Genomic DNA, 18519 nt, shown 5'->3' with positions numbered 1-18519 from the left:
AAAAAAGAAACTCGCACCATTAAAAAATACAGGCACAGACACAAAACAATTTAATACTTTTGTGAATAAAATCCAAGTCGTAGCTCCGATACAACCCGACATAAAGTTCAAGAACAAGGTAAGAAAGTGGCTCACAGGAAGCAATAGAGAGAAAAGTTTCAGCAGCAATTCAGAAGTTAAGAATGGTCAAGTAAAACGTGGTGATCTTATTCTGAGTCACATAAAACAGGATCACTGTTATTGACCCTTCCATGAAGCTACTTAACTGAGCCTGAGGCTTACACAGCACAGCACATCCTCACACAGACAAACAGAATCACTTGTCTCCTACATCTAAATGCACTCATGTTAACATGTCCGACAGGGCAGAATCGCGAGGTCGACTTACCATGCCCCTTTTAGCCTTTGTTTTGCATCTCATAGTGACGTCGGGGAGGAGACGGAGCAGAAGGATATCGAGGTGGGGTACATAGTAGTCCAGAGTCTCGCTGCTGAGAGAGTGTGTTTGGTTGGTGTATGTGTGTGTGTGTGTGTGTGTGCAGGGACACAGTGATGTTCACCCGAAACGCTAAGCTTTTTCTTTTTTTTTTTGTAGCCTTTGTGTCATTCACTTAACAACCAATCTCATTAGCTGCTGGGCTACAATGGGCTGAATTATTTTCTGTGTAAATAAACCACATGGTGATCCTCAAGGTAAGACCTCTGAAGGTCTTTTTAATCACATAAAAGATAGATTCACCCCAGGAAAAAAATCAATGACTACTGGAAAGAACAGGCTGCTTGCTCCTGAAAAGAATTGAATAAGACAGTCATAGAGTGATTTCAATTGAGAAATTAGATTTATATTCCTCAGGGTCTATAGTGAAGAGAGTGTAAATGTATAATTATGTGACTGAAATTAATATAACATGGTGATGTATACATGTAGCCTTGGCTTGATAATGATACTTTGAGCACATATGGAATGGGTAATATAAGAAATGATGGATGAGTGTATGTTTAGAAGTGCTGCAACTAGGATTCTGGAGGTAAATTATATGACGGTAGCTAATAAACACACATAAAAAACAAAATCGGGTACATGTTCAGTTTTTTAGCAGATCTCTTGCTGCAGTGCTTGTTGGTGCAGAACCATGAATCAATGTAAAATGTAACTATTGTAAGCACTTGAAGTCATGACAGCTGTCTATAAGCATCAGGGACATGTCTATTGGCCAACTTGACCCTTGTTAGAAAACAAAACAAATACAAAAAGAGAATACTGCAGCCTGGGACTGCCGAGCCGGGTCACTGGAGATTTTCCAGACAAACGCCGCACAGGGGAGGGGAGGGGAGGAAGAATAAAAAGGACAGGCTCAGAATCTCATTTTAACAGACCGCACACAATCTGGGCTCCCACAGAACTATCTCTGCCTGACCGCTTTCTATTTATCCCTTATCAGTGTTTACCAACCGCTAGTTTTCTTTCATTCACACTGTGAGGCAGTTCTCTTACTATCAGTCAACAGCTGACACCGTGGAACAGCCTCAAAGGCAAGAGGAAGGGATCAAAACTAAACCAAAGCTGTTTAAACAATACAACAGAGGAAATAAATTCATAAATCCTAATTCTTCCCAACCCACAAGGGTATAAGCAGATCCTTTATAGTTAGGCCAACAAACAAAACCACAGCCAATGAGGTACATTACAATCAAGGTAAATTCTGAAATATATTTTTAAAACAGAAAGGCGGAAAAAAAAATCCCATGTAATATTAATTGGGAACATTTCATAGTCTTGCCCTGTCAAGCAAATATACGTATTCACTAAAAGGGTTTTTCTGTTTTGTTTTTATTATCTTTTTAGGAAAATCCCACCTGATTCAACCTTGTTAGCATTTTTAGATCCTTTTGCTGTAAAGCAGAACCAAGCTAGAAAATATGACTCTGCCATTATACACAACTAACATTTAAGACAACAATGAAGATTTTCAAAATGTTATAATGATTATTAAATGCCTAGTTTTAGAGTGTCTGGTTAGGATCAGTCTACTTCTAAAGAAAAAGCAGAGAGAAAAAAATAAAATTACAGTATAAGCCTATATAATTTATATAATGAGGATTACTGTTATCTAGAATTCTACACACTAAATTACATATTATAATATTTAATTTACTATAGGCTGAACTCTGCTTTATGCAATATTACTAATAATATTTCAAAGTGATATATTGCCATTGTGACAAATTCATGAAAATATATGGATTCTACATTTACACAAGACTCATTTTAAACAATATTAGCGGCTACGTGGACAGACTATTTAAAATAAAACATGTTACTGAGAACTAAAGAGAGACAAATTCATTTGAAAGGTATATATCACACTGTTGCTTTACATTATTTCCAGTAGGACACACAAACAGCACTGTTTTTCTGTAATACTGTTCAAAAGTTAAGTAATTAATTACATTTATCCTTTCACCAGCTGCTCAACAGCAGATGGATCATTTCTGAGACCTTGTTGAATTAAATCCACATAATTCATTTTCCTGGATTAACTAACTGAAGTTTGAGTAGGGTAAAAAACAGGTAACACAACATGTACTAGACTGACGTGTATGCTGTGCGATTTTGTCGTTTACATTGTGTGTACCCGACGGCAATTGACTTACAATTAAAACAAGCTATTAGAAATCAAAAGATGCCACAGCCTGAGTAACTTTATATTTTTATTTCTTTCGCAAAATTGATGGAAATAGACGAAAACATTTTTTTTTCATCACAGAAGTTTAGTGTGTGATGCAACTATGTGAATAAGTTTGTGAATCCGGTATTGTTGGGCAGCAGGTACCATGGACAGTTCCTGGAGGCGAACAGAGGTTACATTTATGTGTTGTGTAGCAACTAACATCCTGCTTTGAAGCAGAGGGAGGGGAGCAGAGAGGAATAATGCCTCTTACTTATCACTGCTTTACCACACATCCCTGCTGTATAGCCTGTGCTGCTTTTGTAATTAAAACAAAGAGTAGAGGTGCAACTTTATTACCTCGCTTGCAGGTCCTGTCTTCATAAGCTATCGTCTTTAAATAACTTGCCAAACTTTTCAAAGGATTATCGAGATGTGACGCTGTTACACAATGCTGTGTTATCTAATGTCTTTTGTTGCTCTTTTCTTGTTTGTTGAGAGATGCGAGCTGACTGAAATAAGCTGATGGAGTTATGATTAAATGGAAGCTAACAGGCAGAATGACAACCGGCATTTCAATTTATTTCACCACTGAAAATGTTCAAATTTTTTCCACTGAAATTCTCCAAACCTAAAAATGATTTAACACCTCAGTCGCAGAGTACAATGTCTCTCAAAGACATGGCAATAGATATGACTGGCAGATACAGCAGATGTTGTTAGTTTACATAAGTATCTTTGACTCTAGGCTATATGGTTTAGTTTCTATTGTTCAAAAGAATAAAGAACAAAATCTAAAGACATTGAAGTGATAATATCAGGAGGACTGTAAATTCATCCACTAATGCAGGCCTAAACTCTGCTCTCATTTAAAAATATTAAATTAATTTAAAAATCCTACAGCGGTCAACTAAAAGTTGGGTCATCAAGCAGATTGTGAGCCATTAATGTGCCGCAAGTTACTAGTAAATGATGAACTTTTCTAACCAGCATCCGTCCTCCTAGATCAATAGTTGCTCTGGAGACTGTCGAGTGCTTTGGCCCCTCTGAACTTGTTCAAAGCTAAGACTTGCCCACATATAACAGTTCACTTGTAGATGGTGTTACTATCATGCTACATTCAGCATCAGCATATAGTTTTTAAACTTTTCCACAGTTACAATGCAAATAATTACAGAAATTTGGAACAGAACGTAATGCTTTGGCTCTGCTCAATTTGTATAAATCTAAGACTTGCCCACGAAGTATAACACATAACAAAAGCTGATGTGTAGACAATTTTACTATCGCACTATATTCAATATTAGCATGTAGTTATCAAACAAAGACTTACAATGTAAAGTACAGAAAGGCAGAACAGGATGCAATAAAATACTTCACTCACTGTTCAAATATGTTATTGGAACACAGAGTCAATGTTTAAGTGCATTAGGCTCAGTGGTCTTGTATGTACAGCTGTCACTGTCAAAGCCACAGGCAACCTGACAATGCTTTGTCTCTGCACACAATATGAACATGTGTTCTTCTAAGACAAGCTTATACTCCACACAAATGCTGTGAATTTAATCTAGGTAGACAGTATCTCATGCTATCTGGATGATCAAAAATAGGTCATGCCTCTCAAAAAACAGTTTGAGCCATTTAATCTCCTCCCAAACTGTCTGAAACCTGGACAGAAGCTGCACTCGCTTTTCAGCAAAGATTTTAAGAACACTGATTCGTATCAAGCAAACAATGTTCATCACCAGTGCAATATTTCCTAAAATACTCCATGAGACAGTTCAAAACAATTGCCAGCATAATTTTATGTCACATAATCTTGCAAAATCCACAGAACACAAGTGTAGCTGCTGAGTAAATCTCAGTGTAAATCTAAGTAAGTTTCTAACACTTGTACATTTCAGCCCCTGTTTTGGATTTCATATGACAGCATCTAACAGCTTGAGCTAAAAGGCTTGTCGTTCCCATATGCGATACAGAGTATCAGTGATGATAAATGCTGACCAAACTGACAGTATATTAAATAAAAAGAACTTTGACACCAACCTAGTGCTGTGATCCAAAAAGTTTGATTTTCTCCCAGTCTCTTGATAGCTGAGCTGGTGCTGTGGCTTTGAAAGGTAGTCCCCAGGAATATGACATACTGTGCCTTTGACAGCCTCGAGATAAGCACCTGCGTTCGGGTCCCTTTTTTACGTCACACCTCCCCATTCACAGCCCTTCAACATGATGCACATTTGCACATCAACAGCCACCAACCCCCCTCCTCGCTCTACTCCCACATCCGCAAAACACACAAACAGGCACACAAGAAGGCAGATGCGCGCACTAGCCTCTACTCATGCGCGCGTACACTCGCACACAGAGACACGCAGACACCACAGATTTGTGTGCGCTTAGTGGAGATGCAACATACATGCAGGCACAAACACACAAGTGTACTCACATACACACTCGCAGGTGATTTATTCCTTTTTTTAACTCTTTCATCCAGCCTTATTCTTATGTATCGATCCTTATTCTATGTGTTTTAAAAAAAGAAACTTTCACTTGCTTTGTCATAAGACCGGGGCATATGCCCTCCCAAGCTCCTCATACATCACTCATCATGCAAATGAGAGGGAATGTCACTCCTCAGCAGCAGATGGCCAGGGATGATAACAATGGCTCAACAGACCAGTTTCAATGTCTGCGACTTCATCACTACGGCAACAACAAAAATAGATGATATGAAATCCTTGTCTGTTAATTTGATTTCCCCCCTTTTTAATGTTTATACCTGTCAGTCTGTTTCATTTCTCCTGGACCATTTGAATGTGAAAGCTTTGTCCGAGGTTTTCTGTCACCAGAAGTCTGGCTATCAGTAAAAGGCAGAGACCTGGAAATGATTTTTGGTGACTACGGAAGGCTGCTGCCTAGCAGTTATTCAAGTAATTAGGTGTAATTCCTCCCTGTAGGCCATGTTAGCCTCCTGAGTTAGCTCATGCGTTCGACAGGCCTGGATAGAGACAGGGAAGAATGAAAGAAGAAAGGGGCCCCGAGAAATCACAAATGCAGCTTTTCAAACACCCCCCCAGCCAAAGTGATGTCACCCTGCGTCCTGCTGACTCCTGTTCATACAAGCCCCCATAGCAGAGAGTAAACAGTGGAAGCGTTTAGCAAACAGGGCCAGATTACAATGACAAAGGCAACCACACTTCTGGGTGGAGCCTGGGGCGAGGGGGGCAAAAGACGGGGGTGGGATGGTGTGGTTCAGGATTTAAAATAAGTGATACCCATGAGGGGGCCCCCCTCAAGATCCAAGCGTAGCCCTTCCCCAGCTCATGGTAGGGGCCACCCAAACATGCTTATCTGTCGGTGATGCCCCCCCTCGGTCCCCGGGGACTGACGTGTGAACACAATATGTAATAATAATGTATTTTCAGTTCTTTTTTCTGTGATTTGTGCATTTGGTTATGCAAGGCTGGGGACTTGAGGATGGAGAATATCATTACTTAAGGTTTGGCAGTTGATCATCACCTTGTTTAATGCCTCATTTGAAATTCTAATTTCTAACTGTCTTCAAGAGCCAATTCATGGTACACTGTGAAAGAGACATACAAAGAGAGTAGACCTGCTCTGTTTTCCCCTCTTTTCACCATTTGTGCCGGATATTCATACAAACATATGAAAGTAAAGAATCATCTATCTAAGCATCTTATCAAATAACATGTTCTTTGTTTGCTGCGAGGACACAACAAGCCTGTTCTAGGGATGATTATTTCATGTCCTGAGCTAGACATCAGTATTACTGGGCCAAAACACAAAAAGAATTAAGTCATGTAAAGAAATCTTGACAAATTGTGAGAGAGCAACATATTGAAGACTACGCAGCACCGCCATAGCAAAATTTAACATTTTCTTTTGGCCCTAACATCTGTTCAAATCTGTAAAAAAAAAAAAAAAGAGAGAGAGACCTCATTCAGAGCAGGCATAGAACATAAACTAGTGTTTTGTCAAGCTATTTCATCAACTGAAAATGTGGGCATAACTGGAGAGAGCTGATGGAGAAATGAAAGAGGAGTGGGTTGGACAAAATTACATGTCAAACAAGGGTTCACATTTAAAAAGTCCTGCTCATATTTGTAGAAAGTGTTTGATTGCATTTAGAAGGGTATTACAATGGGTCACATCTGTGTCTAAAAGCTTTTTGCATTCTGCTGCAAATTATGTAAGCAAAGTGAAGGGTCACAGCACCCTGTTGTTTTGAACACTATACCGTCCTCACTGTGAAACCTACACAAATATGTTTAACTGAATTCTTCTAATGCACTGCAGGATCAAAATGTCAGCAGTATAACTTCAACAAACCCCCTCACTCAACACCCCACCCTGTAATTTCAACAAAGCAACGCGACTAATTTTGCATGGCAGCCCGTGCATCCAAACAACAATGCATATTCACACTGTGCCATTGAATATGATAGACGTGTAAAAATCTATATTAAACTGTGGTTAATTTCAGCTATAATGCTTTAAGCTTGGTCTAAAATGACACAAATGCTTCTTCTTGGTGGTACTGAACCCTCATTGTGCAACCACTTGATGCCGCTTGTTCATCACAGAAAGTCACATAAAAGGACTAAATTAAAATTTAAAACATTTATTTGCATATGCAAATACAAGGAACCAAACATAAGTACATGTTGTTGATATGGCTCCAGGATGTAGAACTATCTTTATGTTAATGTCAACAGACAGGGAATATTCTTTTGAAAATACAGTACATTTTTCATGGGGATCATTATCTACACTGCATGTCACTGTGTCTCAGTTAAAAGAAATGATTAGATTACTTCCCAGCAATCCCCTTTGGGGCGATTTGTGTGTGTGACCGTGGGCAACCTTACAATATGTTTATTCAATGTCCTTTGAAGACACTTCAATAACATTTTAAATGTTTTATGGACAAATATAGGATGTTTTCTATCTCTGCCTTGAACTGGTGCCTTTGGAACTAGGGCTCTGTTATATTTGAGTTTGTTGTCCAAACTCACTAAATCTCCCTATGATGGGGTATAACATACTCAGGTAGTCCTCAAAAACTAATAAAATGACTAAAGGGCCACAGATCCAGTGTTGATAGAAGTGACAGGACCAAGCATCCATTTTTATGGTGTAAAAAATCACAATTAAGGCGGTATATTGCGTGTATGAAAATAAAAGTTCACTGGTAATTCCTAAAAACCACGTGGATCCAGAAAAGGTTTGATTAACATGGTTACATTTTGTAATGTAACTGTATGTTGAAATTATCCATCTTATCAGTAACAACTAAAAGCATCAGTCCTTTATGGTCACTACTGGTTCCTTACATTTACTGCCCTCGAATGAGAGCATCTGATTGCTTACATCTAAGAAATCAATGCATGACTGGTCAGTCGATGTCTGGCTTTTGTAGTCCATAGGCTGTGGACTGTGTCATTGAGAGGTTAGGTCCAGATCTGGGTGTCTCTGGGGGTCCCTGCCCATCTTTTCTACTCAGGCGAGCAGACAATGAAGCAGACACGCCTATAAATGGCCAGATAGGAGCTTGGATGTTCAGCCAAAAACGAGCATCTAAACAATGGTAACAGGTGTGTATAATGCGTGCTTTGATAACGACCTTGGTGGCCGTAATAGTATGTCTAGACACAACTAACAGGAGGCATTTCTGTCTGGTCTCAGAAGTCCTGTGGGCGCTCAATTGCAAGATCCTAAGGAGCAGATATTGGATGGTTGTTAGTCATTAAAACTAAAAGAAAAAACGTGTTAGATGATGTAGCATGCAGAAAAAAAATGTGTTACTGTGACACTGGAAGAATGAGAAGCATCAGAAAAGTTAAGTCTGCCACTCAACAGGATTTTTTTTTCAGTCTTTAAAATATTTTTGTAGGGTAGTTTGCATAATAAGCTAAAATCATCTTGAGTATTCATAGATATGCACTTGAATAAATAGAAAAAACTCCATTAATGTGGATGGCTTGCCATTTTTGATTGCGCCAGATACAGGAAGCTTGCTGACATGAACTAAAATGCAAATGCCCTTTGAGCAAAACAAAGAAATTGATTATGAAGTAAGTTTCTTCAGCACAAGTAGCCGGCTTTGAGTGATTAATGGGGGTGGGTCATTGATTTCCTTTTGTTTAGATCTTGGTTAACTTTCTGGAGACACAATTATAATTTGTTTCCAAACAATAAATCCAATCTAGCTTGAGCAAATTAAATTTCCCTATGGCCTCTTCTGTGTCATTTTACATCTGAAATGGATTGTTATCAAAAGGCATTGCATGTAAATGTCTGCTTTTTCTGTTTATATTTGTTACATTTCTGATTAGATATTGTTTTTCTCAGTATATTGGAAGGTGAGCACCTCTTATTAGAAAAGATTAGAAAGAGCTGTTTACAGAGATCTGCATGACTTGTCAGCCACGGTGCCAAGGGTTAATCTTCCAATTCTCACTTCAGTAGCTGTATGTCACACCCATCAACATTTCTGTTGAGCCATCTATCTACAGTATATGAGAACTGCTGTCTACATGTTGTCTGAAACATGCCAAAACATTGTGTATTTGTTGAATGAGCACATATTGTCTACCTCTGCATTAGCTCTGCTAAAGGTTGGTGAAATGTTTCTGAGTTATCACAGCACAATGTACTTTATATTTCTGTATATTTGCAAGTCAAATTGCAGTGTTACAGACTACTTTATTGAAAGGCTTTTGCCATATTCTTCAGCTTTACAACTTTGAAAACTTCCACAGATCCAGACATTTATACTTCCTGATTTCTCGCATCATCTCTCCAAGATAGTGATAATACGATTTCTGTGTTTTTCGCTGTTGAGAAACAAACTGGATTATGAACAGATCACTACATAAACAGCTTTCTAAAAGGAGGCAGCTATTTTAAAAAAGGCTGAAGAAATGCAAAGAGGGATTTAAATTTTAATTTGAATTTATTCCAGCAAGTGAAAGGTTCTTTTGAGAGGGGATTTCAGCAAAGATGATGGTATTTAAAAGTGATAAACAAGCATCTAAACCTCCAGTGGAAAACAGTCATTTTGCTTCTTTCTAGTGTAGGGGAGGAATTGGGCTTGCTATGGTCACATCCAAAAAATAAGAATAAGTAATAGTAGTAATTAAAATGTAAATAAGCGAGATCCATGGAGATATTTCAACTGATTTCTGTCATAAATTGTGTAATTAACATTTTGTCTTGACACACCTTGTGACTCTGGATGTATAGCTATATGTCCTCAGGTGCAAATTTATGTTCTCTGTGTACTTGGCATAGCGTACTTTATACTGTATATGGATGCTTAAAAAAATCTTTCACACTTATCACATGCAATTTAAATCCTGTGCCTCAACACTGGTAAGGAACATCAGGCTAAGTTCAAAATTAAATGCCTTACAAATTAGGACTTGTGTTAATTAAGGGCTGTTGTTCTACAGTTTCAGACAGTATCTGTCAGATCTAGTGATTTTTTTGGATCAGTGATGCCCTCTGGGCAGTCACATGTCACATTTATGTGACAGAGGATGACTAACCAAGGCTGTCATCTATTATATCTATAATATATGGGTTATAATGGTGTGGCTGGATTTCAAATGTTTCTATTCTCGACTGGATGACCACTAAACTTAAACAGAGAAACCTATGCCACACAAGAAAGACAAAGAGTTACATCATTTTGTTGAACAGTTAATCCGATCATGGACCAGTGTTTGTGCATTTGCTATCTTCGGAAAATGCCAGCAAAGGCGCTAAGTAAACCTATTTTACAAGACTCCCTCACAAGGATACAGTGCCAGTATCGGGATAAAATTTCACACAGCGGCATGGCTCAGTCACATAACCTAAGCAGGCTTAGGAAAATGGAACACTACAAAGTATTGCACTTTCTTCCTGTATGTCTGTTGTGGCATACAAAATGCTCGGATGACTGATGTGAGTTTTAGCATGAAAGCCAAAGTGAACTAATGGCTGAATAGCATGTAGATACTGTTGTTAATGCTCTGAGTTGTTTAAAATGGTAGATTATGGAAGTGTGCACCTGGCATTCTGCAGGCTAGCCTGGCAACACTCCTCCCTTATAATTATAATGAACACACAGTAATTCAGGGTTGAGGCTGAAATACGAATGATGTCCTCTGAGACAGCTTGTTTTAATGGGTATGCAGAAGAGTTCCTAGAAGTGCAGATGGCAGATGCAATGCCTTTTAAGCTATTTACAGATTGTATACTACAAGGTATGGAAAGACCCATAGTGTGAGGCCATATTGCTCTTCTGTGCTCCTGGATTAGACATCAGGCTGGCTCGTGAACCGCTCATGAAAGTTCAAGATATATTTTAGAGTATGTTTACTGCAATATTGATACCATTATACAAACAAGTCAGATAGCATAATAGGAAAGAGAGACAAGGGCCCGATAAGGACTGCATGGCCTGTTTGTTTTATCTAAACACCCCACTGTTCTTACTTTGTCCACATAGGGGTGCATTTGCTCAGAACTTGAGCCCTCATGTAGTCTTTCATTACAGTGTCATAAGCCTAATTTCAGCTTTTTGGAAGGATAAAAATATATAAGATAGTGTAGTCCACATTTTTACACTATATGGAACATAATAGGATGCAAATAAGATTAGAGCCAAATGCTACATTCAATAAAATTATATTAAACATCAGCCAAATGTCCCTTTTGTTAGAACATTTTGCTTTGTTAGATATCTATCCCCACAAAAATACTGAATCACCAGAACTGCCTCCTCTAGGTATCCATAGTGATGTCAATATATATGCTTTAAATGTAAAAAAAAAACCAAAACATGTCTCATAATTATAATTTTAACACAAACAATGACAATGTCTCATTCATGGTTTCAAAGGCCAAATTTCTACCTGTTTGTGCTGAAAATATTCCACCAGTGTAAAATCTTTCTTTACATACAGCATGGGTTAATATATCTCTATCCCTGGCACAGACCCAAACCTGTATAAAAGAGTGTGGAGCCTTTGAATCAGCCCACCACTGTGATACAAGAGCAGGTATTGAAACAACAAAAATGTTAACTCCAAGAAAAAGTTTTGCCGCATTAAAGTCACATAGGAGCCACATTAGCATGTGAAAAGAATAAACAGAGGCATTCTCAGTTACACACTCCACCTGGCTGCTAACCAACGTCCTTGTCAGAAGTCCACCCACCGCACTGGCTAACACTGAAAGACCTCCTGGGGACCGCAGTGACCATTCACTCGGTTCTCTCTTTTTCCCATGCACCTGTGACTGTTTTTGTGTTTGCTATTTTTTGCTTTGTCTTTTTCTGGCAACACTGTATCATCGGAGACACACTTTCCCTCAAAAGGAATTCTCCTGCCCAACAATGTGGTTTGTTTGTTCACCGGATATGGCAGGCCAGAGAGTCAAATGGAAAAAAAAAACAAGTCACCACAGTAATAATTAACATTGCCACAAAAAAATTAATAAACCGAGAGACACAGCAGTATGAATGGACTTGAAATAAGAAAATAAGGTACTTTTACCAACTGGTTTCTTGCCGAGTTGGGGGGCTTCACAGGTGCAGTTGGAAAGGTTCTCCTTCTTACTCTCCTCGGACGGCTCATCCGGCTTCTCCATGGTCCTGGACCTTAGAGAGCTGCTTTTCCATTTTCCAAAGGACTTTGCCACAATCGCTTTGTCCGCTCCTTTCATTGTTTTCTGTAAAACACATTTACAGCATGACTTCCCAGGTTTATCCCTCTTGTGAGCCATCTGCCCCCTTTTTTGGCTCTCAATAAACCTGGGCTCATCTTTCCCAAACCCAAAGTAAGGGAGAATTAGGGCATTGTGTGCATATGCATTCTCTTAAGCATTCCAGAAAATTTCCTGATTGCCCTGGCATCTTTTTTAGAGAGCGCTTGGACATTGTTTTTCTCCTGACATTTTGCAATCCTGTGTGGAGAGAGTGCTACTGATTGAAACAGTATAAAACAATACTTTGCAAAGTACCCACACGGTAAACAGTAGATGGGAAATGAAAAAAAAACAAACATGTTTTCACATTTAATCCAACTTAAAGGAAATAAAAATAGCACATTATGCCCTAATTGAGTGCTGTACAGTCCGCAAATACTATTACAAGGCCGATCAGGATTAGCAGTGGAACATACCTAGTTATCTATTTCTGAGTGCCAAGACTGCTAGCAGTGGGCAACTAAATTTCAAAAGCTGGCAAATCCAGTTGTCTCCTAAATACAGAAAGTACTTAAATCCAGAGCTAACAGAAGAAAAAGACGGATAAAGGGTGCTCTGCATATCACCGAAAAGCTTGTGCACTTTTCAGAATCACTGGCTAGGTTAAACAAATATGCTAAGTAGAGATCAAAACAATCCTTTGATCTGCAGCCTAGTTTCCAGAGGAATAGCTTGGCTGTTGTTGTAAATAACTTGTATAAATCTATACCATTTGCCTTCAGGTAATATCAAAAGTGCCAGGGATTCGCAGGCAAATACCTTGTGGTTAGGAAATAGATCAGATAAAAGCATATAAATATTTCAGCAACACTGTACTCTGTCATTTTATGTATTACAGCTGAGTTTTTAACCCCATATGATCATTTTACTTGTTTAGTTCTACAGTAGAAACATGAATGAGTAATATTTGATAGCAAAATGACATTCTACCCCTTTCTATTTTGTAGTTGGGAAAAATTTTCCTACCTTCAGCATGCCATTCAGGTCAAACACAGTGTAAAACATTGTGCTAAACTTCATACAAAAGAGGCTTGAAGAATCAGAATGCAGAAGCTATGCAACTTGCTGACTAACTTTGCCCTCTGTTTTGATCGAGCACACAAAGAAAAACGCTGTCCATTCAAAACAGACAGCATAACTCTTTTCAGAGAGGGGGGACCGTGAACAAACGAGGCCATGTCCTGAGCTGCAGTCAGTTTCCCGTCAGGCCTGCACAGTGCACGGTGAGGGCCACAGGGACTGGGACCGGCTGACACCACACTCGCAGGCAACAGAACAACTTTTGTGCACACTATTCTCCTCTGGAGCTTTTTTTCTTCTGTCTACCCAAATTGGACAAGTGTGCTTTTTGGTTTGCAGCTTGCTTTACCTCAGTCCCTTTGGTCATACTTCATAAACATGTTGGCAAATTTGACAAACTAATACTTTCTGCAAACTAATTCAATAGCAATATAATAATCTTTAAACAGTAGTATATTATTATCATCACGATAAAACATAGCACATAGCAAACAAAACTATTCAAATTAGTCACTTGCGTTGTAAAGAAGAAGACCCAGATACTACAAATTAAGCTCAATTAAAGATACATATTTAGCAGAAAAAAGTAAAGTAATGGCAAAAGTAATGCCAGTAAAGCTTATGTGATTTGATACTGCACTCACTAACAGAAATTCTGATGCTAGCTAGCTTACACAGGCTTACTAACTAGCTAACCAACCTTCTACCTAGCTTAACATACTGGCTTGCTAACTAGCTTAATTTAACTTGAGCTAAACTTAGTCAATTCAATAATTGCTGATCAAACCATATCAAATTGGTTAAATAAAGCCTTACAGACAGGAAAAAAGGCCACTTGAACAAGCTAACATAAACTAGATAAAGCTAAACTAGCTAACATAACAATGAGATGCTTTGCTAACTGACGGATTTATAAGTTGTTCAAGTACAGACTGAACTTTAAGTTGTCACTCATGGCTGTTCAAATTACAATACTTTTTTTGAAAGCGTTATTTTGTTCATTAAAAAAATACTCATTCCCTATGTCACTGTGAACAGGCGCTGTTAAAAGATGGAAATGATTTAACTGACCTATTTATCAAAAGTTGTTCAAGTACAGACTGAATTTCATGTGGTCTGTAAAGGCTGTATTATAAACACTTTATGAGAATGCTATCATGTTGATTTAAAAACAAACAACCCCAGGGTTTCCCAGTAATGTAGCCTAACATTACCTATTTGCTGTAGCACTGCAAATCTTGTGAACTTGGCAAAAGTACACGCCCTGGGTTTGTAGTAATTTACAAGATGCATTTTTATTTGGAAATACTACCTCCATAACAGGCATTCAAATGCCACATTTAACGTTTCATGAGGAATGTAACAGTTTTAAACAGTCAAGCTTCCCTGTTCCTGAATGCTACATATATGCTATATGTGAACGTACAATTATTGCGTTAACGCATCTTAAGACACTTGCTGGCTTAATAAAGGTAAAATGAGAACTTGTGTGACTATCAAGAATCACAGATATATGAAAAGTAGACAGGTGTGAATCTTCATGAAGGAGATATTGCATAATTTCATTAATACCAACTATTTTTACACCTGGCGAGTGTTTTAAACCCTGAAAACTCATCTTAGGTGTTTGAAGGATATCATGGGAGCTTTATCTAGCTTCTCTAGAGTGCTGGAAAAGCAATTTGAGAGAGAACAGAATGTACCATATTCTTGACCCGTCTGCCTCAGATGCTTGCTGTATATGGAACTGAATACTGGACGTGAATTGTATCATTCTCTGTGTCAACTTGTTAGATGGCAGTTGCTGTAGTGGAGTGGTGAGAGCGGCACATATGCATTATAGGAGAAAATTGTGAAATGACAGATTCCGGGTGTGATACTGAGGGAATGACTAACTAATAGGAGGGGTGCTCCAGGCTGTTAGCTTTGAAAAGCAGTTTGCACATTACTTTATCTTGTCAATCAGATTCCTGGAATGGAAGAGGTGACTGATAACTTGAATTAATTATTTTCTTATTGCATGCATGTGTTAATTCATGTTAATTTATGTCCCTTACAGGCCCAAGCCAGAATATCCAGAGTAAAGCGCCACCTCTGGCACCCAGATCACCACACCACTCTCTTTGCATATATTTATATCAAATGAAAGACTTTTTTTTTAATCCTGTTGGAACAAGGACTGACTGCCAAATTTGATTTTTAAATGTACTTTTAAGCTGTTCATGGTTTACGTTTGCATTTTTCCTTAACAACTGAACAACATGGAGCAGTATTTACGGCTATGATGGGATTTGAAAGTTACAGATTATTTTTTATAAGTAAATCCTACCCCTTAAAACATACCCCCTTTTCTTAAAAACACAGTTGAATAATGTAGCACAAGGTCAACACTCACAAGGCATCCCCTCTGCATTCTCTTATTCTGTATGTGGTACATTTTATATTTTAATTATGTAGTTCATCATCCAAAGTGAAGGTTAACATTCATAAATATAGGGGTTTTACTGTATTTGATCATGAACAAGAGCAGTAGCAATTCAGCAGAATGCACAGACCACACTTTAAACAATTGCATTTCACTAAACATCTTTAAACATTTTGACAAATTTAACTTCCCCTGAACACAGAGGATAAGAGGAAAAACATTTCTCTGATGAGAACAGAAACAGCAAGAAGTTCTAACAAGGAAAAGCCTGCCAGGTGGCGAACTGGCTGCACCAACAGAACGCACAATCTGTCTGCTTCTCCTTCCAAACCATTGACAGCTGCCATCACCAGCCTTGCACACTCGCACTCAGTGGCTCCTCAGCTCCCTGCCCATCCCTCTTTAGTGTTTCCTGCTAACCTCAGAGACAGGGTCACCTGGCCCCCTAGTTGCCCGTCTGTGGGGCCCTGCTGGCCCCCTGGAGACCTGCCTGCATGGGGATGCATGGCTAACAGAGGTCTAGCAAATCCTCTTTAATATGCAAACCAAGGGGCTATTCCTTTGACCTGAGACCATAGCTTTTCTAACAGTGAAATCCAAAAATATTCAAGTGATGTACAACGATGAGATTTGATGAGCAGCTTTTGATCTGCTGGTTATTTGATACTGAATATTATCAGAGACAAACAGTACCATATTCAGGTATTTTCTTCAACCAGGTGGGTTATTTCAGTTTAATTGAAGTAATATGAAGCATGATTGAATCAGATTATGTCCTGTTCAGGCTATTTGAAAAAAATAATAATCTACAGTTTTAACATTTTTGTTAAATTGGAACAGCATTTCTCCACTGAGTAAAACCTAAGCACACAGATGCACAGAGGCTAAACTGAAGAGTGTTTCACAAAGCTAGCATTGCAACTGGGCTAAAAATAAAACCTGGCAAAGTTATTCTGATCCCTTATTGGTCCCATAGTTTGATTTCACATTTAGCATTTGCATTCCCCTCCGCATAAACATTTCATTCTTCCCCTCCTGCAGTACAATGAGACTTGAGTGACTTTGGCAGCAGATTTTGGATCGGTGCTCCTGAATCCACCAGTGTATGTTATCAGCAGGTAAACAAGCTTTCGAACAAAGCCATAATGGAACTGCAAGCGGCATAAAGAGGCTCATCTCAAAAGCTATACAACCCATCAAAGCTGGTGTCATTTCCTCAATACTGCACTGCAGCTGGAAAATGCATGGCTGTTAGTTACAGTTTAAATCGCCTGTCTATTTTCAGACACTTCAGAACTATTTGTATTGATTATTTACTTGTCAGTAAGCAGCCAGATTACCAAAATAAGACAACAGATTTTAATGTTTACTGGATTCTTTTCCGTTTTGTTTTGTGGTAGGAAAGCAAAAACTGTGTCATGCACTAAATTAATTGGATTTGCACTATAGGGTATTTGAATAATTATTTTCTACTGAAAATGAAATAGTTCTATCTATATTTGGAAGGATTACTGATGGCATTGAACTTAATGTGAAAATAATTTGCCCTTTAAATACGTAGTTAAGTTATATCCTACACTTTCTGCTCACCAGATGCAATCTTGTTAGCCACACGCCTGGATGCTTGTTACCAAACTTTCCACATATTTGCCTTTTGGGTACAGCTCAGATGCACAACTAAACCTACGCACTCTCCTCCCAGTGAGTGGAGAAGCCTCAAAGCTTTCCTTTCATATGCTGCATTATCTCTATGGCGGTAATTATCCATAAAACTATGCCATCAGATGATGATGATTTCCAATATGAACCCAATAAATGTGTTTAAATTTTGAATTATCATATTTATGTGGATATGTGTTACTAATAGTGATTATGTTCGTCATGTGGGTAGAAAATCAACCATCCTTATATTGCGCATTCTCACATATTTCTCAGACATTTCATCACACATTTAATCTGCCCCTGTCTAAGATTTCCTACTGAACCTGTAGTCAAGGCAGAGAGGGGACAATAACGGATGAGATTATGAAGCATGTCTGTTAAAGCATGTCTGTTTGATCATCATTCTGTTTAGGTGAAGTTCTCTTCTTGGTCTCTTCAGTCCCTGACAGCAGATATATAACATAATCTCTTTCCCTAACCCTTTTCTTAGGCATGAATAGGGTGGAAATGTGATGGCATTAAGTCGATTTACTCCTTGGTTTGCAGTTTCAGCCTTAATGCCTCTTGGCTCTTCTTCAACACGCTCGTTCCATTTAGATTTTGAAAATATAAATGTTATGTTAAGGCTTCCTATTTATTTTCATTTATCCATCATTTGAAGTTCATGCATATATTTACTCTACAAATAATGCTTGTTTATTTGCAGCTCCGTCTATCTAGTATAGTGTCAGAGATATTGGAAAATCAAATACAACTTGTGTATTATCTTCAGATACACAGGATATCAGCAACAAAGGGCGAGATCTGAGACTGTATGACATTCTTTGAGTTGTCTCTGACATCATTTTCATATTTCCCATTTACTCATCTAAACCTTAATTTAGTGCCTCCAGCATATGTTGACATGCAAAGAAAAGCCATAATAATGTGTCTTTGAATTTCAGCTGATGGCATTTGAAAGCTGCA

The 18519-nt window shown here is 38.4% G+C and overlaps 1 protein-coding gene across 1 annotated transcript in view; it reads right to left on the bottom strand.

The window, feature by feature from the left end:
- Window positions 1-13466, bottom strand: part of st18 (ST18 C2H2C-type zinc finger transcription factor) — a 39096-nt gene extending 25630 nt beyond the window's left edge. The window contains exons 1-2 of the mRNA XM_070918899.1: window positions 13413-13466; window positions 12236-12410 (exon numbers count right to left, since the gene is read on the bottom strand). Of these exons, the coding sequence (XP_070775000.1) occupies window positions 12236-12410; window positions 13413-13466 (229 nt within the window). The remainder of the gene's footprint in view (window positions 1-12235; window positions 12411-13412) is intronic.
- Window positions 13467-18519: the final 5053 nt, after the last annotated feature.

Source organism: Enoplosus armatus, chromosome 14, assembly GCF_043641665.1.
Source record: "Enoplosus armatus isolate fEnoArm2 chromosome 14, fEnoArm2.hap1, whole genome shotgun sequence".
NCBI lineage: Eukaryota > Metazoa > Chordata > Actinopteri > Centrarchiformes > Enoplosidae > Enoplosus > Enoplosus armatus.
Note: the sequence above shows the minus strand (reverse complement) of the source record. Positions and strands in the feature narration are given on the sequence as shown.